This window comes from Eumetopias jubatus, unplaced genomic scaffold (assembly GCF_037043125.1).
Source record: "Eumetopias jubatus isolate StellerSeaLion01/CBP00866 unplaced genomic scaffold, mEumJub1_p1.0 scaffold_9, whole genome shotgun sequence".
Lineage (NCBI taxonomy): Eukaryota > Metazoa > Chordata > Mammalia > Carnivora > Otariidae > Eumetopias > Eumetopias jubatus.
Window position 1 is genome coordinate 6,833,321 of NW_028274815.1, and position 27,489 is coordinate 6,860,809.

The 27,489-nt window shown below is 35.8% G+C and overlaps 1 protein-coding gene across 6 annotated transcripts in view; it reads right to left on the reverse strand.

Annotated features, from left to right (window-relative positions):
* Positions 1 to 27,489, reverse strand: part of KIDINS220 (kinase D interacting substrate 220) — a 99,122-nt gene that overhangs the window by 21,962 nt on the left and 49,671 nt on the right. For all 6 annotated transcript variants that reach the window (XM_088026307.1, XM_088026306.1, XM_088026303.1 and 3 more), the window contains 3 exons: positions 23,671 to 23,833; positions 2,333 to 2,511; positions 1,022 to 1,248 (listed from right to left, as the gene is read on the reverse strand). In XM_088026307.1, coding sequence (XP_087882433.1) covers positions 1,022 to 1,248; positions 2,333 to 2,511; positions 23,671 to 23,833 — 569 coding nt within the window. The remainder of the gene's footprint in view (positions 1 to 1,021; positions 1,249 to 2,332; positions 2,512 to 23,670; positions 23,834 to 27,489) is intronic.

Below are 27,489 nucleotides of genomic sequence, written 5' to 3' on the forward strand. Positions count from 1 at the left end.
GATCATATTTATACTAAGTAAACAATTACACATGGCTGCAGATAACTTGAAATATAACTCTAGAAATGGGCTACAGCGCTATTATTTGGCAATAACATCTAAATCCTACAAGCAGTATCTTCTATCATAATCTCACATTTAAAAGCTGTAACACATATTAAATATAGGTTTACTGAATACTGTGGAAATTTAAGTTTTAAGTTAAATCATTGTTCTAAATGCCAATATAATTTTGCAAAATGTAACAAATGGAATATCTGTTTATGAACAAATAGAGAAACATCTCCCTTTGTAGCATAGGATAGTCGCTGATGACCTTGTGGAGTTCGCTTTCTTATAAAAGCAAAACGCATCTCTAACATTCAAGACTCAATTGAGATCTAGAACCCATTAAAGTTAAAATTTCTTTTGATTTAAAAAAAATCATATATTTTAACTCATGACCATAACCCTGAGAGCAAGAGTCACTCGCTCTACCAACGGAGCTAGCCAGGCGCCCCTATACCTTTTTTGAACATATAAATACATTACTCAAAAAACAAAAAAAGTTATCTGTAGCAAATACAACATCAAGATTTGACAAACCACGAAGATGAGTAGTGTTGCAACATTATTCTCTCTACTTTTCTATAGCTTGAAGTATTTTATTAAAATTATAAAAGAGGGTTGCCTGGGTGACTCAGTTGGTTAAGCGTCTGCCTTCGGCTCAGGTCATGATCCCAGGGCCCTGGGATTGAGTCCGAGTCTGGCTCCCTGCTCAGCGGGAAGTCTGCTTCTTCCTCTGCCTGCTACTCTCCCCACTTGAGCTCTCTCTATCTCTCTGACAAAATCTTTTTAAAAATAAATAAATAATAAAATTATAAAAGAATTTAAAAAATCATATTTTAAATTCAAACTTAACATTTTTCCTATTTTAAAGCTAACATGCAGTTTCAAAACAATAACAGAATCCATAGCAGAAAACTTCTGATATTTCCCCCAAACAAATTCTTAGAATGAAAGATTCCTAGCACTTTCTTACTCTGTTGTAGAACGGATGCTGAGGTCCTGTCATCCCACTGTAATAGCTGCTATGAGGCTGTGGTGACACGACCCCACCTCCAAATGGTCCATTGAAGGAAGTGGAAGAAGAACAGACAGATGGAGGCTGACTGTAGCCTGACGGTGGTCTCGGTGGAGCTTCATGTAAAGGCAGTGGAGGATACGCAAGTCCTCCGATATTAATCTGGTCTCTCGCAGCGCGAACATCTAAAAGATTAAATGGTACCCCAGAAGGCAAAAGAAAATAAGACTTTAGTAATTAGTCCAGCTATCACTTCCGCCTTTAAAAGGTTATCAGATAGAAACATGCTTTTTTTCACTCTTGCCAAGGATTCCAACTGACTTAAAGGAGACAGGAAATCCTGACTCATAAAATCTCATCCACAGAAATTCTAGTGAGAAAATCCAACTACTCTGCATAAAAGCTTTTGTCACCATTTGAAAAGTCACCAACATCTGGATTCTTCTCTTCAGTTACCAGAACAATAATTTTTCTCTGACTTTCTAAGGTATTTGTGCTATTCTAACAATGGTTATGATCCATAAAGTGTTACTATTAATAATTTAGTGGTCTAATATTAATATAATGATTACTAAACTGTGGGTTTGTGAACTATATGATTTATCCTTCTCTGAACAAAACAATTCCATAGCCACAAACTACACTTTGATATCAGCCTTCAAGAATATAGTAGTTTTAAGCTCTCTCTTCATAACTCCCAGAAAACTCAACAATGGGTCAGCAGTGCCACACAAAAGATAATGTGTTTCAATAAAGGTTGTGTGTGTGTGTGTGTGTGTGTGTGTGTGTGCGCGCGCACACGCGCGCGTGCACATAGTGGTACTTCAAGAATAAATGATATTATTCCAAACCTTTAACATCACTATCCTTAAGTTCCAGTCCACAAATTTAAGTTAAAATTTAGAAAGTAATATAAAAATATGTTTGCCCCTTTGGACAGAGACCCCTATTAAGATTAGTCACAGAAAAATTACAATGGACTGACATCTTAAAGTGGTGACTATATCTTAAAAGGAATCTGATTCCAAAGAAGTCAGGTGTGTGGGTCAAGAAACATTGTAATAAAGTGGTTTAACAAGTAACATTTTCTTAAGTCTCTAAAGGATGTCAAGACTCCTAATCCTCAATTTCATTAATTATCCTGCCTAGTGCTTGGTTCAGTATTTCCTGGGTTTTCATGGAGCAAGACAAACTTCACATAGCTAAATTAGAAATGGGAAATTCTGAAGACTTCAGATAAGACAAATTAAATTTACTGCTAATACCTACCTGCAATAATTTCCCGTAGCTTGGGGTCTAGGTTTACAGTGCATGGCAAAAAGGTTTTTACATCTCGAGCCACAAGAACTGGGGTCCTTGAAGACAAAAACACTTCAAAGTTTCTTATATCTCCATCTATTTCAAGCAGTGGCTCAACATCTTTAGTTGTTGGAATATTCTTTGATATTCTTTAAACAAGAAACAAATGAAAAAGGTCATTAATGTCACTATTAGAAAGGAAAATTCTACATGTACCTTAAAATTTATTTATAAAAATAAATAACACATTATACATCTTGTTCTCATTAAAAATTTTAAGGAAAAAAATTGGTACACTACAAAATTACTAAGATAACAAGTGTGAGGTCAGAATTACAATGCCTTTGACCAAAGGTAGGACTAGAGCTAGGAAACAGGAGAGTAGCGTATTCCAGGCACTTCACATGTTGGCGTGGACCTCTCAGGGAAAATTAAATGAGTTATCATTTTACACATGAGGACAGTGAGCCTCAGACAAATAAGGTGTCCTGCCTAAAGACACACAACTGCACAAGAGAAGCTGACTGGCTCCAAACTCCATGCTTATTATGAGATACTGTGGTTCTTGCCTTTGCAAAGAAAAGGATAAACAACTTTTAAATAAATTACATAAACTAGAAAAAAGTTAGCATAGGTTTTTCCTTTTTCAAAAAAGGTTTTATTCTCTATTTCTTCACTGCTCAGACCCAATCCTGGGCTGGTAGCCAAATATTAAAAGCCATCTGAGGGAAAATCCAGAGAACAAAATTAGCAAACAAGAGAAGAATAGTGTGCTGGTGAGAAGATAAGGACGGCAAGTTTGTCTTCATGAATTTCAGGGAGTCCCTCTTACGCCCGGACTCACTCACGTATGTACAAAACGGAAAAGCCCTCCGAAATGGGATTACTTAATAAATTAAAATGGCATTCAAACTGATTATTAATATAGTTTAAATGATATGAAAAACTTGGAGAACGATTACAAAGAATCATTTGCCAAAGTGGCCAAAATTTCAGAGCTTAAACAGTTAAAAAGGTGGTTCATCTGTTTCAGAAGTTTAACATAAAATACTGAGAAGCTAGAAAGATTTAGATAAAAACACACAGCTGACAAATCACATGAAACAAATTAACTGAATTTTAATGCCAGCTCTGCTTAAACTTGAATGTGAACAGTGTTCTCAATATGATGAACAATACTGCTGTTCACAAGCCAACAGTCTACTGCTGGTTTCCAGATTGAAGTCTCGATTCTAACCTTTTGAGCTCAATACATTAAGCTCTTCTACTGAAAGAGATATTTATGTAAATGATAATCTTTTGGCAGTGGGCCATTAAAATCATATGTGTCTTTTATTTTTCAGATATTTTCCCAAAGGTTAGTATTTAAAGAATTTCAGTAACTTCACTTTTCAATTAAGACTGAATTTAAATTTCTAGTATTATGAATCATGTGAATTAAAGTTGCCAGCAGTTAAATGGTCCACAGAAAGCATTATAAAACCTCAGGAATCAATGAGTTCTTAGTAAGTTTAAATGCAATTTCTTTCTATGCTACCAATCTAGCAGTACTTGTTAATGCCAACATCAATGTAAGTTAAAAGCATTTTGATTATAAATGACAGTGGTTTATAGAAAGTCCATATTAATTCCTTGGCAGAAATTACATAAGCCATTCAAATCACTTCCATTCAAAATGAGGTCTTAAATTACAGGGAAAAAAACTTCCTATTTAAATCAAAATATAAACAGATTCGAAAAGCGTAATTTATGAAGAAGGCATTACTTATCATACTTTATCTAAAAGTAGCCACCTAATAATGTCATTATTTAATCATTGGAGGTTAAAAATAAGATAAATTTTCTTTAAAAATTGAAACAGGGAAAACTCTTAACTGCCTCAGAATTTTTTACCTTAAAACCAATTTAACCCCTCATAGACCCAAATACTTTCTATCACAGTGAATGCCCATTTGTTAAATAATGTTGTATGCATTCTGGAAAGAGATGGAACATACAGACAGAAAACAGCTACTCTGCACTGTAGCGAATGGGTGAGGAACAAAAGATGAAGTGAAATGCACATCTGTGGAAACACAACCAAACACCCTGAACACCTTCAGAGCTAACTATGCTCTCTTGTTCTGTCTGGACGCAATTAATGCCTACTCATCCTTCGTCTCAGCCCAACTCCCCCTCTTCAAGGAAGTCCTCCCCAAGAGCAGGCCCTCATAGCACATACACTTTCTTGCACACCACATATCACTATTGGAATTATTTTATTAATGTCTACTCCCCCTCTAGACTAGAAGTTTTCTTAAAGCTGGGAACAAGTTTGGTTTTGTTCACTACTGTATCTCCAAGTGCCTTGAAGTGGAGTACTGTCACATTACTTTTGCTTAACAAATATTTGTAGAGTGAATACACACAAAAAGATGCATTGTTCTCAAAGAACTCTACTCTTCTACAATAATTTTCACTTTCATTACCCTTTCTGATTTTGAAAAAGAATTTATGCTTGGAAAAGTGTAGGTCGATCCACTTTCAGTTAATTTTTGTACATGGTGTGAGATAGGGGTCCAACCTCATTCTTTCGCATGTGGAAATCTAGTTGGCCCAGCACCATTTGTGGAAGAGACTATTCTTTCCCCCATGAAATGGACTTGGCACCCTTCTCAAAGCTCAATTGTCCAGAGATGTATGAGTTTATTTCTGAACTCTCAATTTTATTCCATTGGTCTATATACCTATCCTTAGGCCAGTGCCTCACTGTTCTGATTACTGTAGTTTTGTAATAAGTTTTGAAATTGAGAAACATGAGCCCTCCAACTTTATTCTTCTTTTTAAAGATTGTTTTTGCTATTTGGGATCCCTCACAATTTCATATGAATCTGAAGATCAGGTTTCTATTTCTGGAAAAAAAAAAAAAAGGCTATTGGAATTTTGGTAGGGATTGCACTGAATCTGTAAATCACTTTGGGTAGTACTGACATCTTAATATTTACTCTTCCCTGTCAATGAACATGAGATATATTTCCATTTACTTAGATTTTTTAAAGATTTTATTTATTTGACAGAGAGAGACACAGTGAGAGAGGGAACACAAGCAGGGGGAGTGGGAGAAGGAGAAGCAGGCTTCCCGCAAAGCGGGGAGCCCGATGCGGGGCTCGATCCCAGGACCCTAGGATCATGACCTGAGCCAAAGGCAGACACTTAACAACCGAGCCACCCAGGTGCCCCTAGATTTTTTTTTTTTAGATCTTCTTTAATTTAGCAATTTGTAGTTTTCAATGTACAAGTCTTTAACCTCACTGGTCAAATTTATTCCTGGGCATTTTATTCTTTTAAATGCTATAGTAAATAGAATTGCTTTCTTAATTTCCTTTCAGATTGTTCACTGAGGGGGTATAGAAACATGACTTATTTTTGTGTTGATCTGTAGCCTGCAACTTTGCTGAATTTATCAGCTCTAGCAGCTTTCTTGTGGATTCCTTGGGATTTTCTGTATATAGGATCATGTCATTTGCGATGGGAGATAGTTTTATTTCTTCCTTTCCAATTTGGATCCTTTTACTTCTGCTTCTTGTCTAATTGCACTCAACAGAACTTCCAGTAGAGTAGTGAACAGCAGTGGTGAAAGTGGGTATCTTAGTCAACTCGGGCTGCTATAACAAAACACCAAAGACTGCACAGCTTAAACATTTATTTCTCACGGTTTGTAGAGTCTGGAAGTCTGAGACCAGAGTGACAGCTCAGACAGCTTCTGATGAGAACCCTCTCCCTGGTTTGCAGCTAGCTCTCTGGTCCTTCTCATAAGGATACTAATCCCATCGTGAGGACTCTACCCTAATGATCTCATCTGAACCTACTTACCTCCCAAAGTCCCCATCTCTGATACGATCACATAGAGGAGAAGGGCTTCAGCGTATGAATTTTGGAGGGATACATGTAGTCCATAGAGCAGGAATCCTTGTCATGTTCTGTCTTAGTGGGGAAACTTGCAGTGTTTCATCATTGAGAATGAAGTTAGCTGTGGGTCTTTTACAAATGCCCTTTTTCATGTTGAATAAGTTCCCATGTATTCCCAGTTTTCTGAGTGTTTTTATCATGAAAGGATGCTGGATTTTGTCAAAGGGTTTTTCTGCACCCTCTGAGTATTCTCTTGCAATCCTTTTTATTTCTGTATGATTGGTGGTAATGTCTCCACTTTCTTTTATTCTTTGTCAGTCTAGTAAAAGGTCTTTGATCTTTTTCAAAGAAACAACTTGTGGTTTTGTCAGTTCTCACTACTGTTATTCTATTCTCTATTTTATTTATCTCAGCTTTTTTTTTTTTAAGATTTTATTTATTTGACAGAGAGAGACATAGCGAGAGCAGGAACACAAGCAGGGGGAGTGGGAGAGGGAGAAGCAGGCTCCCCGCAGAGCAGAGAGTCCAATGTGGGACTTGATCCCAGGACCCTGGGATCATGACCTGAGCCGAAGGCAGACGCTTAACAACTGAGCCACCCAGGCGCCCTACTTATCTCAGCTTTAATCTTTATGATTTCATTCCTTCTGCTAGCTTTGAAATTTTTAAAATATAGTTTTTTTCCTAGTTCCTCAAGGTCTAAAGTTAGGATATTTAGGTCTTTTTTTTAGATATGTATTGGATTTATAGCTATAATTTCCCACTGAGCACTGCCTTTGCTGCATCCCTTAAATTTTAATCACCCCTACAATTCTTATAAAAGTACCTTGATAACAATTCATGAATCACCTTCATATTATGTTGGAAAGGCCATTAGCCTAGGGAGTCAGAAAAATAGACATTTTCCTTAGCAATAGCTAAAGTAAAGTTATAACATAATAAGAGCTAAAACTGCCCACATGCAGAAGGCTGTGTTGAGTGTAGAACAACACTCAATGGAGCAAAGAACTTGTTAGAAGTGAAAACAAAGAGACATCCCCATGCAGTGGTCAGAGCTGATTCTCAAGACAACAGTGCACACAGTGTCAAGTGTTCTCAGTAACAGTACTTTTCAAAGCTTACAAAAGTAATCTTGCATTTTAAAGGCATCCTATTCAGTAACTACACTAGGAAACAACAAAGTATTTTTATATGTGGCAGAGTGAATACATAATCACGCCAAATCTTCAGGTTTGTTTCTGGTTTCAAGTATTTAATGTGTTTGATTTATGTGCTTAAGGATGGTCCAATTAGGGTTATATAATACAAACCATAAAAGTACTTGTCTGTTTCCAAATAAAACTTTGGCAAAGCTAAACAATGTATTCTTTTCCCAAAGAGCTTATTCAACATGTAAAAAAAATTATTTCCTTCTGAATGTGTATATATCTAAGAATATGTACATTTCCTACTTGGTCAAAATACTAGGACCAAAGATTACTTTTTTACACTGGAGGAAACATGTAGTCATGTAATAAAAAAATGTTTTAAATGCTCAATACACGAACTCAGTAGACTATCATTAAGACCACAATTTGCATATCAGCAGCTGGGCTTCAGCTAGACCTCACAAGGGCAGCACAAGATATGACTCTGGTGGCAGAGATAACACTACATCCAGGACCTCACGTGACACGGCTCCCCCTCTTCCCAGTTATGTTCACACTTCTGAATTGTAAGTCAGTGCTACAGGCCATGTCTCGTTCATATGTTTCAGTTGTTCTTGCTTCTGGCTTTGAGCATGAAAAATAAACTAGGGCTAGAAATAACAGGAAAATTTTATGACCATAAAAATCTCCTTCTTGGGATTAAGAGTACACTTATTGTGATGAGCACTGAGTAATGTAGAGAGGTGTTGTATCACTATATTGTACACCTGAAACTAATATAACATTGTACATTAATTATACTGGAATTTAAAAAAATCTCCTTTATACATTTTTAAAAGCATTGAATTATTGTGACACAGAAGCATTTACACTCGAAAAGAAATGCAGCTTAATAATCTCCAGTGATGATTCAACTCAATCCAGTAATGAACAACAGTGTGTTCAACTGCTGAGAGAACTTAGTATACCAAAGTCTGGGGTAAAAAAATCTCCCTTTGCAGCTTTTATATAAACTTATTACATATTTACATGTTAGATGCTTTCCATTAAAGGCAGTTATTTCTAGGAATACAATGCCTACACTGCCACTTAAAATGCAACTTGGATGGATTCTGAAAGCATAGAACAGAGGCAATGGCTTTCCTTAAATCCAGATTTGATCATCTCAGTCAGAATAAGGCTGTAATATTTGACAATTAAAATTAAAAAGAAATTAAAAGCAATGAGGGGGGCCTGGGTGGCTCAGTGAGTTAAGTGTCTGTCTTCGGCTCAGATCATGATCTCGGGGCCCTGAGATCAAGCCCCCAGGGCAGGCTTCTTGCCCAGTCCCTGCTCAGTGGGGAGTCTGCTTGTCCCTCCTCCTCTGTGCCCCCTCCCCACCCGGCTCATGAGGGCACATGCACTCTCTCAAATAAATAAAATCTTTTAAAAAAATAAAAACAAAGGCTGGGTCACTTGTTAACGGTCACTGGGTCAGTTACCTCTCTTTGATTCCAGTTTCCTTACTTCAGAGGGCTGAAGCAGATCTCTCAGATCCTGTTGACAGGCCTTTAGATGCTTTCCACACACCCTGCCATGCGGGAGATGCTCTTTCAAAGTAATGAAGGAAAGCACTGGCCTACACAGTCCCTTCCACATCTGAGCTCCCTTGGTCTTTGGTGTAAAAATGACACAGGAAGCATAACTGTACTTGGCTTTAAGGTTGCAATTTTGGTAACTACAGGGGTGAGAAAGGATCAACAGACAGGAAGGGTAAGATAGGAAAGCCCAAAGAGGCATCTGCCTAGGGTCACCTCGCTACTGATAGGGCACTGCCTTCATTCCTGTGTGTTGTGGAAAATGTTCTGAGGAACGCGTCCCTCTTCTTACATACAATCCAATAGGAAAACTGTATTTGAGGGCTATAAAGACAAGAAAATTTAAAAAAAACTAGCATTTGTAGAACACCTACGGCCTGCCATTCTCTGAGCCAGGTGTTTGATCTAGTTTTCTATCTCCCAACATTCCAGGAGGTACCACTTAAATTTTTGAAATGGGAAAACTGAGGCTCGGAGATGTTAAGCACCCAGCCTGACATTACCTCAGAGGTAGGTGGCCCAGCTGGAACCTATCTGACCTGATTCAAAGGCCTGTGCCTTGTTCCCTCCACCGGTTCAAACTGGGTGCCACAGACATGGTTCAAAGTTCTTAATTAATGATTTACATATTTTTAATTCCTTAAAATATAATAAAATAGAATGCTGTTACATATTAAATTTTAACACACTCAAGAAGACCAACATATAAGCCAGGTCATCTTGGCTTTTTGTTTTAATTTTTCGCAGACTTTGAAATAAAGTTTCTCCTCCATCTTCATGTGTATATTTAAATTCTTTCATTTTTTTAATCTAGTTTTTCTGTTCATAAAATTAGGCAAGCAAGTGTACTACTCCACCCTATGTGCCTGAGTGCAGAGCGTAATAAACAGAAAATCACAATGTTAATTCACAACATGACCCAGGACCTTGTCAGAGAAGCAGCACCCAACAAACACTTCAACCAATTATAAGAAATGTGAGCAACTGTAAGATAATGCTGGTGATTGACCTATGAAGCCAAATTAATTGAAAACATCCTGCCACTACAAAGCAGGTTAAAAAATTGGTAACATTTGTATCTACTTAGGATTTAGAATTTTCTCTTTTTTTCTTCTAATTTTATTTATCTGAGAGAGAGAGCGCGCACGCACAAGCAGGGGGAGGGGCAGAGGGAGAGGGAAAAGCAGGCTCTCAGCTCCATCCCAGGACCCCGAGATCATGACCTGAGCCTAAGGCAGACGCTTAACCACTGAGCCACCCAGGCTCCCCAGGATTTACAATATTCTTAATATTACCAAAACTAAGTAGAGAAACAAAGAGATGTTTAAACCAATGTTAAGACTGCAAGGATCGTCCACATGTTTCAATTTTAATATTCTGTAGCACAGCTCATTTTTCTAACTAAATTTATTAGGAAATGTTATAATTTGAATCAATTAACTTATATTCATTCTGCTTTATTTACTGGGATTGTGCATAAGATTTGATTTGCAAAAAGGTTTCCACTAAGGGGAAAAAGCCTAAAAAACAATGTACTAAAGCATGATGCCTACCCAGTTGTTACCACGCAAGTGATAAGATAACAACAATTCAGACAGTAAAATAATAGTTTCATGGTAGAGTTATGAGAGAAGACTCAACCTCGCAGTAAAGAGGTTAAGAGAGGCAAAATAATTCACAACTGACTCAGTATGAAAACAGTATCTATCATAACAGAGTAAAGACTATTGTTTTATATCGAGTTTGTACTATGATGTATTAAAAAATATTCTGATGAAAGTAAATGAGATCCAAGTTTCAAGGCTGTTGGAAGTACTAATAGTATTGTGAGGTGCTACCAAGCAGTAAGAGATACTCATGTTATTGTTTCATTTTAGAAATTTAAAAACTTGTTCCATTAACCATATAGAAGCAGCAAATGTTTTGCAATAAAACTCTGAAAAGCAGGTATAGAGAATGGAAGCTCTGAAGTCAAAGTCTGCCTATGAATATGCCTCAGATTAAAGGAAAACCTTTATTAGACAAGCTGTTTTGAAGACTGAATGTCTATTAAGTATAGAACCCAAGATCTAACAATGATTAGAATTTAATATTTTTTCATCCAAATACAAATTTTTAAGATCAATTTTAAACACTCCTCTTTTTCATGTCCACCCTTTCCCCAAAAGCTAATTTAAAGGTATTTTAGCAGGAAAAAGTACTATTTAAACTCAATAAAAGACTATGCCATATGATCAGATAACCATTCATTTGCCTATGATCATGATTCTCAGTGCTTATGAATGTCCTGTGAAGCCATTAAAAAAAAGGAATGGAAATTAAACGTTAAAATTTAAAATATTCATATTTAAACTCGGAGTTTTCCTTGTTTTTCTGCTATGGAAAGGGAAAAACAAAATGCATTAGATCTTACTTCGTGGCTGAACATGCTAATCATAATGTCTCTAGTGAAATACTCCCATCTCGTGGACTTCTCCGGTATTGCTAACAGAAGCTACTTGTAGCTTGGCTTTACAGGAGCATCTCCCCTTACCTTAGTGTTTCAATTATGAAGCATTCTTGTTTTTTATTCTCATATTTCAAGGAGTCTTAAAAATATTTTGATTTGAAATTCTGAAATCATAAACTTCTGTTGAAGAAAATAATTTCAGGTAAAAAACCTGATCTCTGAAAGTCTCTCTATAAAGATTCTACATATAGAGAGAACATACATATATGTGCGTACATAAATATATATATATGCTCTATACAGACTCTATATAAATATAGTTTGGTGGAAAATTTGAATTCTTCAATAATCAGAATGGGTTTTTTTTAATATAAACGTGCATAATACTCTTACTGTATTATAAAATAAACTGTAAACCTTCATTATTTTTTGTTTCACATATTAAAACATATACTTTAGAGAAATTAATTTTTCTACTTCTGTGTTTTCAAATAACCTTAACTAATATACTTCAATTTTTCATGTTGGAATTAGAAACACACAACTTTGGAATATTTAAAATTCTTTATTCTACATTATCATAAAATTACTGGACATGGCATCATGAGTTCAAATGAGAAAATATTTTAAAAATCAATTTTATCCTATTTAAAGCAAAGTTACTGAAAAGCTACCTAAAAAAAATTACAGCCACTTAGTGCATATAAAAATGATATAAAGTTAAACAGACATACCAGCTGTTTAAGTGCCAAATATCACAACTGATTTTAAGCATTCCCTACAAAACCTACTGCAGTTACCAGACACAATTAGAACTGAATAAAGCACTTATTTGGGGTTTTACATAAGTTGGTAAGAAGTTTGCATTTTTCTAATAGAAAAGATATTCAATCTGGAAAAAATTCTATCTGCCCATTGATACATAATAACATTCCCATTGACTATAATATATAATTCTAAATATTTATTTGAAAAATGAATAGAATATATCTGGAAATAATAAAATTAGTATAGTTATGTATTTCTAATGTCTCAGACCTACTGCCCCACTGTGTAGTGACAGACCATCTCTCCTGGCTTCCAGAAATAGGCCTGGGGAAGGTCCAATAGTTACAGCTGTGTGATCTTAGGTAACTGCCACTCTGCCTCCCAGACTTAATATTAAATAAAATAATCTATGTAAAGTGCTTAATCCAATATATCCAACATATATTGAAGGCTCAACTAATACTAACTAGTACTTTTATTAGCATGTACCCAGGACATAACAGACTCTATAAATATTTGCTTAATGAATGAACCCAATGAAAATGTTTAGCATGAAAAAATGGAGTCCAGCTAATTTATAAGGCCTTTTTATTTTTTTTTTTTTAAGATTTTATTTATTTATTTGACAGACAGAGACACAGCGAGAGAGGGAACATAAGCAGGGGGAGTGGGAGAAGGAGAAGCAGGCTTCCCGCAGAGCGGGGAGCCCGATGTGGTGCTCGATCCCAGGACTCTGGGATCATGACCTGAGCCGAAGGCAGATGCCTAACACCTGAGCCACCCAGGCGCCCCTATAAGGCCTTTTTAAACAATACTGTCAACAGCCTGTAAGTAGGACCTGAAGTGGGAGGGATCTGTCTAAAAGTGTGCCAATATCAAAAACTGACAAGGCAAGAAACAACAAATGTTGGAGAGGTTGTGGAGAAAGAGGAACCCTCTTACACTATTGGTGGGAATGCAAGTTCGTACAGCCACTTTGGAAAACAGTGTGGACGTGCCTCAAAAAATTAAAAATAGAGCTACCCTATGACCCAGCAACTGCACTACTGTATTTACCCCAAAGACACAGATGTAGTGAAAAGAAGTAGCAGCAATGTCCGCAATAGCCAAACTGTGGGAAGAGCCAAGATGCCCTTCAACAGATGAATGTAAAGAAGATGTGGTCCATATATTCGATGGAATATTACTCAGCCATCAGAAAGGATGAATACCCAACTTTTACATCAACATGGATGGGACTGGAGGAGACGATGCTAAGTGAAATAAGTCAGCAGAGAAAGTCAATTATCAGTATGGTTTCACTTATTTGTGGAACATAAGGAACAGCATGGAGGACATTAGGAGAAGGAAGGGAAAAATGAAGGGGGGAAATCGGAGGGAAAGACGAACCATGAGAGACGATGGACTCTGAGAAACAAACTGAGGGTTCTAGAGGGGAGGGGGGGTGGGAGGATGGGTTAGCCTGGTGATGGGTATTAAAGAGGGCACGTTCTGCGTGGAGCACTGGGTGTTATGCACAATGAATCATGGAACACTACATCAAAAACGAATGATGTACTGTATGGTGACACAACATAACAAAATAAAAGTGTGCGAATATGAAGCAATTCCAAACCACGGCATTCATAAAAGGATTATAAATGCAAGGAATCTTAGAAATGTGGCTGAACTCAGAGTTCAGGGAAATGTCTATGAAAACATTGCTTTGATTTTAGTATCACCCAACAAAAGGTGAAAACTAGTAGGTGTTAACTGAAATGGTATTCACCATTCAATTGTGTGTACTGAGAACTTACTAAGTGCCTGACCCAGGGATATACTGGTATAATAACAAGGAAACATTTACCCACATTTAGAACCAAAGAACAAGTATCTGTATGAATAGTATTCTCAAGATAAAACGTGGCTTCTCATTCACCACCCTCCCCCAATCCATGCTTTCCTCAATCCAAATGTCATATTTCTTTACTGTTTCAGAAATAATCACTACTGCCTACTCTATACCAAAAATGTCTAGAAGCGAGGAATTCAGCAAGGTTTAAGGAAGTTACAGTCCATGGAGTTAATAGTCTAGTTCAGGAAACAAGTATTAAAGAAAGAGCAATGAGAATATTTAAAGAAGGGTAACTATGATAAGCACTATGAAGGAAAATGCCAGCACATAATGAACATATCTAGTAAAATCTTGGAGAATGGGGTATGCCTGGTCACAAAACGCTTCTTGAGGTTGTGGTATTTACGATGTGAATGAGATGGGGGGGGGAGGATGGGGGCCACAGAAAAGTGCAGGTGGAAAGGTGAAAAGCAAGAGGGAGAAAAAGAAAAAAAAAAGCAAGAGGGAGAAGGCATGAGAATGGGCTGGAGAGCCAGGCTAGGACTGTTTAGAACTCCAGGTAGACCTGATTCCTCTATATCAAATTCTGACCAATTATTTCTCTTTATCCTTAGAGCCCAAGTTGACATACAATGACCATCATTTCCATCTTATAGTACTCATAAATCAAATTCAGTATTACTCTACAAGCAACCCATTAGTTGCTAACACCTATCAGTTAATGCAATGGAAACCACCTTTCATTCACTCTCAATCAGGGGTTTAAATGTGAGGATTAGGGGACAAGCCATGCAGCTGGCAAGTCTAAGGGAAAGAAGGCTATTTAAAAAATGATTCAAAAAGTAGGCTTCTAAATCCAACATTTTACTAGAAAATAAAGAATAAAATGAACTTAAGAAACAAACTATTACAACAAGAAAGATATACATGGAAATTAGTCACTTAAATTACTGGAGATGTTTAGAATAACCAGTTTTCTTTAGTACACTGCAACAAGACTATAGAGGATATTGTTCATTTCTTAGCTTTTTCACACTCATCTCTATGAGCCATTCTCTATCACTCATTTCATCTTTACTGTGGGATCCCCACCTACTTTCTGCACAACTTTTCATTTACCCTAGTTTTCCCACCAAGATTCACTCTTACCCCTTTACCAGCACAGGATTCTCAAAATATGCTCCCTTATGTTAACAGAATTCCCTAACTCCAGCCAAGTTACAGTGATGCAACCAAATACTAGGCACCTTAAAGCATACAGGGTATGGATACAATTTTTTCAAGACCTTGCAACAGATCTCCTTTTTACTCAGTATAAAAAGCCAAAACCCTTCAATGACCCTCCATGTCCCACACTCCCCTGACCTCCCTGACCTCATCTCCTACCTCCTCCCCTTTACTGAGTCCTCTCTAGCCACATCAAATCTCTTGTGGTTGCTATTACTGGTACACCCCGGTATTCTCTGGTCTGAGGACCTTTGTCCGTACTGTTGCCTCCGCCTGTCCTCCCTAGACATCTGCTTGGCTAATTCTCTCACTTCCTTCAAGTCTTTGCTCAACTTTTCCCTTCTCAACAAGAACTACCCTGAATACAGTATTTATATTATATGTATTAAGGGAAAGTGTGTTTTGAGAAAAAAGATGGAAACAATAATTATATATAAGACAGCGATTTAATAAATGTTGAATGGTGACACCACCAACACATACTGAGAACTCACATCATATCAAAAAGATAGAATTTCATTAAGATTCTAAACTACACATAAAAAGCACCAAAACAACATGCATAAAACAGTATTTGGCGTAAGTATTTCTATCTAAATTAGGAGAAATATTTAGTACAAAGGATGTACTTTGTACTACAAAGGAGATGAGACAACCTCTTCACAAATCTAAACTAACTAGTCCAGCTTTTCATGCTATTGAAATTCATAACTTAAATCCACATGCAACAGAAATAAACCTGTTCATAATCTGGGTCACATCATGGGCATAGGGGCAACAAATAATTGCCCAGAACATGAAGGAAAGAGGAAGGAGGTCAGTCAGAGCTAAGGGAGACATGAGATAACTAGAAATGAGCAAATTAAACTTAGGAAAATTTTGGCTGAATATCAAGTAAGAACATCATAAGATATGAGGTTTTATTATGAAAAATGTCAAGTACAGAAATACCACTACTTGAAAAATTTAAAGATACTGAATTGAGCATAAATGTTATAAGTCAGATGTCTATATAGTGCCTATTCAGCAAACAGCTATTTCAGTGAAGTGGAACATGGTTATCATTCTAAGACTCTCCCAAAACTTACTCAATTGTTTACAAGTATGGCACTATCCTTATCACAAAACTATTCTGACCATATCATCCTGAATAAATGACTGCTTGAGCAATGTCAAAACAGAAATTTAAAACATTATCTTCATGAAAACTACTTAAATTCAGCTTTTAAAAGCCTCTATCGTTGTTTAAAATGCTTACTGAAAAATACCAGAAATAAAGTTTTATATTAAAATATTTCAATGGTTGTCTAAAACGTCGTAATAAAAAGTAGACAGAAAATCTTTATCTATAGTTTTTATTTTACTCCCTTTCTTCTTACTAAATGTATGTTAACAAAAAAAAACCCTCAAATGATCTAGACAAAAGCTTTTAGCTCAACACATAATTGCAAGAAAATTACAATAATTGTACCAATTAAAATAATCTTGAATGAACAGTATGTCATCTTAATGTTCCGATGGTTTTTAGAGGGATCTACTTAATTAGCTGAAATTGCTTTCCAGTGTTAGTATCAAATGTCATTTGTTAAAAGTTGAACAATTTAGAAAATAATTTAACAAAGCAATTTTACCAAACACCAAGAACCAACATTTTCTTTTTCAGCTGAATAAAGCAAGCAGATGTGTCATCAAGTTGCTATAAAAATAAATGAGGCTTTTTATGGATTAAAAAATAAATTTTACTACTAGCGTTAAAAATACTATTTTCTGATTGTTTTTATCAAATCAGATTTCTTTAATAAAATAAATGAATATCAATTATATACTGCTGCTTTTGTCTGCTGTAAATAAAACTTTTTATTATTCAAATGACAAGCAATGGAATCAAAGAACTCAACTATGATTAACTAGAAAGAGTCATCTAAATTATTCTAACATATTCCAATATATGTTCTTTCAATATGCTGATCAAATTGTCTTCACATAGTTTTTTATTGCAAATCATCTTACATTCAATTATTAAGTCAATCCCTTAAGGAATTCTTGAAGATTCTTACTACATTGTCTTTTTCTCTCTTCCTTAGACTAGCTATAAAATATTCTTTGTTAAGTATTTGTAGGCATGTAAATCATGCTTCTTTCTTAAAAAAAAAAAAAATATCTAGGGGCACCTGGGTGGCTCAGTGAGTTAAGTGTCTGCCTTTGGCTCAGGTCATGATCCCAGAGTACTGGGATGGAGGCCTGCACAGGGCTTCCTGCTTGGCAGGGAGTCTGATTCTCCCTCTGCCCTTTACCCTGTTTATGCTCTCTCTCGTTCTCTCTCTCTCAAATAAATAAATAAAATCTTTTAAAAAAATCTAAAAATCCCCCTGAATCCAACCCATTAATGGATGTCAGGCCCAGCAAGTTCTAAAGTCTAAAATAATGGATTAATTTAATGGCAAAACAAAGTTCTGATTATCTCATATCTCCAATATAGAATATTCTATATTTACTTGAACAAAATATCAAAATATTCCCCCTACAAAACTTCACTCCAAGTTATTTTTATTAATACGATGAAAAAATACCCCATCAAAAACATTTCTTTGGCAACTGTTCTATTTCATAAACAAGATGAAAAAATTACTACTGTCTTTAAGCTATAGGTGATGTATTCTCTTTTGTAAGATACATTTTAATTCATAAAAATGTAAATTTTTGAACATTTCCTTGAGCATTAGAAAGTCATACAGTTTGACAGTCAAGCAATTTTCTATCAGCAAAGAACAGTAGTTTCAGCCTGAGAAGTGTTTTACCATTCAGAAAGCAATGTTTCAGCCTGAGGCTGATGAAACTTGTTAAATGGCTAATTGTTTGAGCTATCACATTTTTACTTTCCTCTGATTGTTTCAAGTGTGTATGTTTTACCTTCAGTCTGAATGTAAGTTCCTCAACACTCAAGCACTTAGGGACAAAAGATATGTTGTATGAAAGTTACCCTCTAATGGTTTAGAAAAAAGGGTGTGTGTGTGTAGAAAACCAGTCAGCACAGGAGACAGTATGAAACTAATGATATAGCAATTGAGACAGAATCTTAACTTCAGATAAACTGCATAAAGGGCACATGGGGTTCTCTGTACTGTTCTTGTTCTTGCAAATTTTCTAAGTTTGAAAGTATTTTCAAATGGAAAACAATTTTATTTAAAAACATGTAAGTTCCTCAAGGACATAACATACTTGTCATATTTGTCCCTCTATGCACCCCACCTCCTGGGCCAGCCCTGCAACAGTGGAAAGCATAAAGGACAACCATATAAGCCTTGGCTCATAGTAAAAACTCATGTTGAGTGAAGAAAATTGACTAGAATAGATAAACAAAAATCAAGGGAAGCTATGAGTCTCTAACCCCTATTCATATTGGTTTCTTGAAGAAAAGAAGAGGCAAGATTTTAGGAAAATATGTTCAAATGATATAGTATCTAAAATGAGATCAAATTACTCCTCATCCTTTTGTATCCTTGTCTTCCTGCCACTATCCCAGCAAAGATTAAATAGGAAACTCCAAAGCTAGTACTTTCTAATTCAAAGTACTACCCAACAATAAGTTAAAAGCTCTGTTTCACACAAACATGCTCAGCATCTTCTATATAATTTAACAACGTGCGGGAATAAGAAATTCTCTGCAAAGAAATGGGATACTATGGACTTCTTAAAGTCTATGTGGTTTCACCTGGATAATTTACTAACCCAAGAGCTGCAGATTCTAATCATGCTTGACCTCCTTGATGGACTGTCCACCTTATTTTCTTCCTGTAGGGTCTGAAGTGGCTAATTTGACTTCCTGGCGATTTGTAGATTTCAGTTCTTAACACACTAATGAGCACTGCCCCTTCTGCATCCATTTGCTTCATACTTTTTAGAGGTACTGCTACTGACATTAGAATCAATCAACCAACCAATCAAGTGTGGTTTGTGATTCACCCTGCCACCATGAAACAAAACACTAGGTTTTTGTGTGTTTTTTTTAAGCTTTCAGTACAGCTATGTTTATATACATAATGATTCTCAACTACATGCATGTAAAGGTTACTGAAATCATATGCGTTTACTAAGAAGTACAGTTCTTGGATGCATTTAGCTTAAACTATGTCCTTAAGTAAAAATGTTAGCAAAGCAACAAATAATTATTCAATATTCGCATCTCCTTTCTCCCAAGGGAAAAATACTAGTTCCCCAAAATATCTATTTATTTATTCATTTACTCTATCCTACAATATGCTCAAAAGGATTTCAAAGGTATAATCGCAATACTATCACCAACAACAAGCTCAAGATTTCTTTGCAGTTAATTCTGTCCTCAGGATATATTCTACTAAGAATAAAGAGTCAGAGTACTAAGTTCAAAGGTGATTGAATTAATTATTTTCTCTGTGTGGTTATGTTATCAATTTTATATACAGTTAGGATCATTTCTTCCTGTTTTTATATGATACTAGGATTTGCTTTTTCCATCCTCTTTATTTTGGAATATGACTGAGAGTCCAACCACATGAAAATGGACAGAAATGTCTCATCTCCCATCTCTGCATCCACGACAGGCAAGCATTTTCACCAGATTCTGGTTTACCCTTCCTAGAAGTTTGTTTTCTGTTTTGACCAAAAAAAAAAAAAAAACCTATTTATATATAAATGTTCTATTCCTCCTTCTTTCTTATACAAGCACTATCATGCTGTACACTCGTTCATACTTTGCTATTTTTACTTAATATATCCTGGAAATTCCTCCATATCAATCACAGAGTTTTTTTCTCATTCTTTTCTACAGTTATAAAATATTAGCGTAGATATGCTAAAATCTATTCAACCAATGTTCCTATACACGTATGCTTAAGTTGCATCGTTTTGTATTTGTGGAGGTGTATATTCAGAGTAAATTTCTACAAGTGGGATCGCTGGACTGAAAGTAAATATACATGTACTTGTTCACTACTGTATCTCCAGCATCCAGCAGCAGGACCACAAATAATAACCACTTAATACATTTTTATTGGATTGAACTGAAATATGAATTTTTTTGAGGACTTTAAAAACCTTGTATTCATTTTCACAACTCTCCTGCTTCTGTCTCCTGGGGACCCAGACTTTGACCACTTCCCACCTTCTTCACAGAACATACAGAGAGGGCCTAGTGCCTGGGGGATTCAAGCACACAGCCCTTGAAATGCAAAAAGTTGATTAGTGTTTCTGTAATCTTGAGATACAGTGTACTTCTAAGCAATATACTCAACTAAAGGAAGGTAAAGAGCCTGACCTGAGTCCTCTTCTGTACCAAAACCACAGATTGACATGGGCTATATTTACTCTGTTAAAAGCCCGGGGAAGGGGGGGGGCAGGGAGGAAAACTGAAAAACATAATAACTAATAGGTTATCTTAAATAGAGAAAGCTGATGTTTTTACAAAGGCAAAGAAAAATTGCAAAAAAAAATAATATAGCAATGTCTGCTTAATAGGTTAGTTGTCATTGGAGTAAATAAGACAATTTATATTAAACATCTTGTATCTTAAATAGAGTATTACTATCTTATAATATTCTAGAAAGAAATGGAGAACACAGAATTGTAAAAACTCCAGACATTTCATTTTCATCATAAACGTTCACTGTCTTAAGTATTCCAGACAAGGCTACAGCTGAAGAAAATTTAGATGACACTACCATGCTGTGAGAAGCGGCACCCTCTGCCCATGGACTCTGGAGCAGGTACCCAGCTCTAGCACTCAGTGGCTGTGAGACATCAGGACATGACTCACCTTCTCTGGGCTTCAATTTTCTCATGTGTAAAATAAGAATAATAACACTTACTGCTTCATAGATTGTGAGAATAAAAGGTGTTAAAACAAAGTGTTTAGAACAGTGACAGGCACCTAAGTAGTTTACAGACTCTGAGAGACCTGGATGGAAAGAGCTCTACTACTCAACAGCTAAGTGACTTTGGGAAGTGATCTAAACTTTCTGAACCACAATCTTCCTTGTTAATAACATGGAACTGTTCTAACCACCGAGCTTTCTAAAGCTTCAAGAGAACTAAGGCACCTGGCAGACCCTGGTGCTTGAGGAAGAAAGGCTGGAGATACACATGCCAAAAGGAGAAAACGCTAATGATGAGCAACCCCTCCTCCTTAAACGAGGACACAAGGAGCTCTCCTGTTGCCATGGTTTCAAATTTCTTGAAACCAAATGTATTACTCTAAGAACAATACCAGTTCAGACAGACTCTAAGAATCCTGTTTATAGTTCCTAAATGAAGGCTTAGTTTTTTTCTCAGACATATTTTTATTTACACACAAATAATAATTTCTCAAGGATGAGGTGAAGTGCCAAAGGACTACCTGTCCATGCTAATTAGCACTTTGTGTAAAAACTATACCATGTGAAAAATAAAACCTATTATATTGGTATGAATTATAATTAAGTTAAAACATTTAAAAAGTTAAATTTTAACTGTTTAATAATAACTACGCTCATCTAGCAAACATTCATAACTATGCAAAACGTGTTATGATGTAAAACTTATTCATGAAATAAAACTATTTTTCTACACAACCAAGAGAAAAATCAATTGTGTATCTTATAAGAAAAAAGATTTCTTTCTTTTGTTTTTTTTTTTTAAAGATATTATTTATTTATTTGACAGAGAGACAGCGAGAGAGGGAACACAAGCAGGGGGAGCGGGAGAGGGAGAAGCAGGCCTCCTGCAGAGCAGGAAGCCCGATGCAGGGCTCGATCCCAGGACCCTGAGATCATGACCTGAGCCGAAGGCAGACGCTTAACGACTGAGCCACCCAGGCGCCCCGAAAAAAGATGATTTCTAAAATATCAAAGAGCAGACGGAATTCAGGGCCACGTCGCCACAGCATGCGGTACTTATGCATCAATGCCGTCTACTGGGGCACCTACTTGACACGGCATACAGTTTAAACAGCTTTAGTATAAATTAAACAGCAAAATCAAGAAGAGTTCATATCTGTAGACTATTACTACACCATTCTCTATAATTCTAAAGCCTAGGACTAAATAAAATACATACATGAAAAATGGGGAGGGGCGCCTGGGTGGTCCAGTTGGTTAAGCGACCAACTCTTGATTTCAGCTCAGGTCATGCTCTCAGGGTCATGAGATCTATCCCCGCGCTGGGCTCCGTGCTCAGCATGGAATCTGCTCGACATTTCTCCCCCTCTCCCTCCCACACTACCCCTCCCCCACCTCTTTTTTTCTCTCTCTCTCTAAATAAAATCTTTAAAAAATATGGGGCTTGAAAAATAAGGAAAACTGTATGCTAACAGTACTTTAAGAAAAAATTTTTGTAATCTTAAAAGTTTTAATATATGAACTATACACTAAATGCTTTGTTAGTTAGTATTTCATTTATATGTTACAATAATTATTTCAGTTATACCGAGTTTTACAAAACTGTCTAATTTCTTGGCACTATCTTTTTTCTAAGAGATGTTTATTTAGAGCAGCAATTAAACACTTTGAAGGTATTAAGTATTCTGGCAAACAAAAAGGATTATAATTTCATTTGTGAATTTGATAAATTGTCAACTCTTAAAACTTTACATACTTGACATTTCGCTGAACCTTAACTGCGTATCTTTTGAGAAAAAATTTAATTAATTTCTTATCAGAAGAAAAAATCTTAAAAGTACTTCAAATGACTGACCTTAAAGGAACAATAAATTCCTTTACTGCTTAATGCAAAGAATGTTTTCCAGCTTATATTCAGTTTCAAAAGTCCTCCAGATAACAAAACTGAAAATATCTGTACTAAATGATTTAAAAAATTTAACCTCCTTGGGGCGCCTGGGTGGCTCAGATAGTTAAGCATCTGCCTTCGGCTCAGATCATGATCCCAGGGTCCTGGGATCAAGCCCCACATCAGGCTGCTGGCTTGGCGGGGAGCCTCTTCTTCCCCTGCTCATGCTCTCTCTCTCTCTCTCTCTCTCTGTATCTCTGTGTCTCAAATGAATAAATAAATAAATAAATAAATAAATAAAATTTAACCTTAATATTCTAAGGAAAGACACAGAATAAAAAATAAGATGGAAAAAATAATAACATTTCAAGATTTGCATTTTGTATGTATAAATACACAAAACTAATAGGACTATTAATTAAACTTTTTTTTACCATGTAAGTTACCCTGAAAAGGGAAGACTATATCCAACTAAAGAGGTAAATCCTACATGAGACATTTACCTGTGCTAATACAACTCCAAATTATAATGGAATAAATGAGAATGGTTAGTTGAATACAGAAGTATACATTTCATGCATATTATTTTGTATTCATTTTGCTTTATATGCATTAACTTTTTTCTCAAAAGTCAACTCAATCTAAGATAAAGTTAAATATCAAGAGGTCAGACAAAGTACCTTTCATAGATGGTTTTTAATGTCATTTGATCTGGAATACCTTCAGTCTCTTCCAAATATAATATGAGCCATGAAGTTCGGTATGGCCACTGCTCAGTAAGGTTGATCCAGCTAGCAAGCCTGTCCCAGTTGAAACTAATCTGATTGGCTCTCAGTAATCGTCCTTTAAAAAATATAAAAACATTTTAAAATTAATAGATGTGTAATATTATATTAAGCAAAACATTTAGCATATTGATAAATAATTTAAATATTTAAAAGTTGCAATTTAATTTACACTACAAATTCAAACCTACTATTTATATGGCTTCTATAATCCAAAGAGCTGTACTGGAAAAATGCTAGGGATTAAACACAATTCTGTTTAAGTCTAAAGTAATTTTTTTGTGTCATTTGCTACTAGTGTTACATACTGCCATGTACATGCCGGCAAAAATCTTTCAGAATTATGTGTCAGCCAGTCTCAACACTGCCCACAATCAGGCAGCAGAACATCAATGCACCCATGATGGACCCCATCCTCTAAAGTACCATTCTAAGTTGATAAGGAAATGATATAGTGCATTAGAAGGTGATCACTTCTATGAAGTAAATTAATAAAGCAAGGAATGAAGAAGGAAGTGTAATTTTATATAAGGTAACAAAGGAAGGTCCCATTGAAAAGCTGACATTTAAGCAAAGACTTAAAAGGAGATGAGAAAGCCCATTATGCATCTCTCCAAAGAAAGATCATTACATGGCAGGAACGTGCTTGGCATTTTCAGGGAACAGCAAAGAGGTCAGTAAGGGATGGAAGAGGAGAGTAGAAGATGAGGTCAGAGGTAGGGAAAGAGGTAAAGAGAGAGACATCACGTCAAAAAGGGCCTTGTAAGAAACTGTAAGAACTTAAGATTTTTATCTTCAGCAAAATGGGAAGATAATAGAGTTCTGAGCAGAGAAATAACATGATTGGCGTCTATTTCAAAAGGTCACTGTAGCTGCCACATGGAGACTAGACCAGAGGAAAAGTAGGAGCAGGGAGAGGTCAGGCTACTGCTATAATTAATACAGATGAGACATAATGATACAAAGGATAAGGGTAGTATGTTACAAACCATGAAAAATGGTTAGATTCTGGATATAGTCTAAACATAGAACTAAAGAATGCACTACAGATTGGAGGCAGTATATGAAAAAAAGACACCAATGTTTTTTTGCCCAAGGAACTGGGAAAAGAGTTGGATTAACTGAGATGGGAGACTATAAGCGGATTAAGTTTGGAGCAGAGGATCAGAAGTTCAGTTTTGGACCTGGTATGTATCAGACATGTATTAAACACCACTAAATATCAAGTAGGCAACTGGAGAGCAACAAGGTTGAAGATATACATTTGAGAATCTTTTGCATGTAGATGGTATGCAACCCTTTGGGACTAAATGAGATCACCAAAGGAGCTGGTTCAGATTGAAAAGGAAAGAAACAATGACTGCACCAGGGGCACTCTGACACTAAATGGTAAGAGTAGATGAGGTTTTTATGGTACTTATCATTACATGACTTTATATGTTTCTGTCTTTACCAATAGGGCAAGAACTTTATCTTGTTTACTGCTTATCTCCACAATACCCAGACTGATAATCTGGCATCTCTAGACAGTCACCATATATTTGTTAAATGCATACAAAGATATTGATAATATGCTAGAACATTTCCATTGTAGAACATAATCAATTTAATAAAGTTTGAGACCTCACTTAAAGGGATTTAATTAGCAAAAATATTGTACATATATTAGATACAACTTCACTTGCAATTTAGTTCATAGCATGTACCCCAACCTTAGTCTAAAAGCAAATTCCAGTGTAACTATCGTAACAGTGTTAACACTAGTCAATATTACAAAGTACCATTCAATATGATGCAAAGAAACATACACTTATATACTAAATTTATATTTATATGTATTTGTATTTATATGTAAGCATTAACATGGTGAAGAGCTGAATTCTATGCTTGGAATTCCGTCACAGGGCAATAATCTTCAATTTTATTGTCAATATTTTTATTTAAAATATCATTTGAAAACTAAAACGACAGCAGCATATAAAATTTGAATTTCAACATTGTTTTAAAGATTTTATTTATTTATTTGAGAGGGAGAGAGAGTGTGCGTAAGAGCACAAGAGCAGGGTGAAGGAGATGCAGACTCCCCACCAAGCAGGGAGCCCGATGCGGGGCTTGATCTCCAGACTCTGGGATCATGACCTGATCCGAAGGCAGACGCCTAACCGACTGAGCCACTCAGGCGCCCCCAAATTTCAACATTTTAAATTATAAGTTAATTAAGACATCCATGTTCTTGGATTGGAATATTCTATTGACATTTTTACCCAAGTCATCTATAGATTCAATGAAATCTGTCAAAATTCCCAATGACGTTTTTTGCAGAAATAGAAAAACCCATCCTAAAATTCATATGGAATCTCATGTGACACTGAATAGCCAAAAGAATCCTGAAAAAGAAGAACAAAACTGGAGGACTCACACTTCCTTACTTCAAAACTGACTACAAAGCCACAGTAATCAAAACAGTATAGACTGGCATAAACATAGGCATATAGACCAACAGAACAGAGAGCTGAAATAAAGCCTCATGTGTATGGTCAAATGATTTTGACAAGGGTGCCAAGACCATTAGATGGGGAAAGGACAGTCTTTTCAATAAATGGTGCTGGGGAAACTGGAGATCCACATGCTAAAGAATGAAGTTGAACCCCTACCTAACACCATATATAAAAATTAACTCAAAATGGATCAAGTTACCTAAATGTAACTTAAAACAATAAAACACTTAGAAGAAAACATAGGATAAAAATTTCTCAACATTGGATTTGGCAGTACTTTCTTGAATATGACACCAAAGCCACACAAACAACAACAAAAAACAAACTGAACTTCAAGAAAATTTTAAAATTTTGTACACCACAACGCACTATCCACAAAGTAAAAATGCAACTCACAGAATGAGGGAAAATATCTGCAAATCATTTATCTGATAAGGGATTAATATCCACAATATACAGAGAACTTCTAAAACACAGCAATAAAAAACCCAAACAACCCAATCCAAAAGTGGACAAAGGACTTGAATAAACATTTCTCCAAAGAAGATATAGGAATGGCAATAAGCATATAAAAAGATGCTCAACATCACTGTCATTAGGGAAATGCAAATCCAATCTTCAATGAGATACTACCTCTCACCTATTAGGATGGCTACTCTCAAAAAAAAAAAAAGAAAAAGAAAAAAGTGTTGGCGAGGATGTAGAGAAATTGGAACCTTTGTGCATTGTTGGTGGGAATGTAAAATGGTACAGCCACGGAAAACAGAATTAGGTTCCTCAAAAAATTAAAAATAGAAATACCATGTGACCCAGCAATTCCATTTCTGAGTATATATCCAAAAGAACTGAAAGTATGGTCTTGGAAAATATTAAGATACACTCATGTTCATACCATCATTATTCACAATAGCTAAAACACTGAAGCAACCCACATGTCCATCAACAGATGAATGGATAAGCCAAAATGTGGTATATACATAATGGAATAGTATTCATTCTTTAAAAGAAAGGAAATTCTACATGCTACAACATGGTGAACCTTGAAGACATTATGTTAAGTGAAATAAACCAGTCACAAAAAGATAAATACTGTATGATTCCACTTTTATGAGGTACTTAGTGTAGTAATATTCTGTAGAAACAGAAAGTAGAATAGTGGTTGCAAGGTGCTGAGGAAGGGGAGAAGGGGGAGTAATTATATAACAGGTACAGAGTT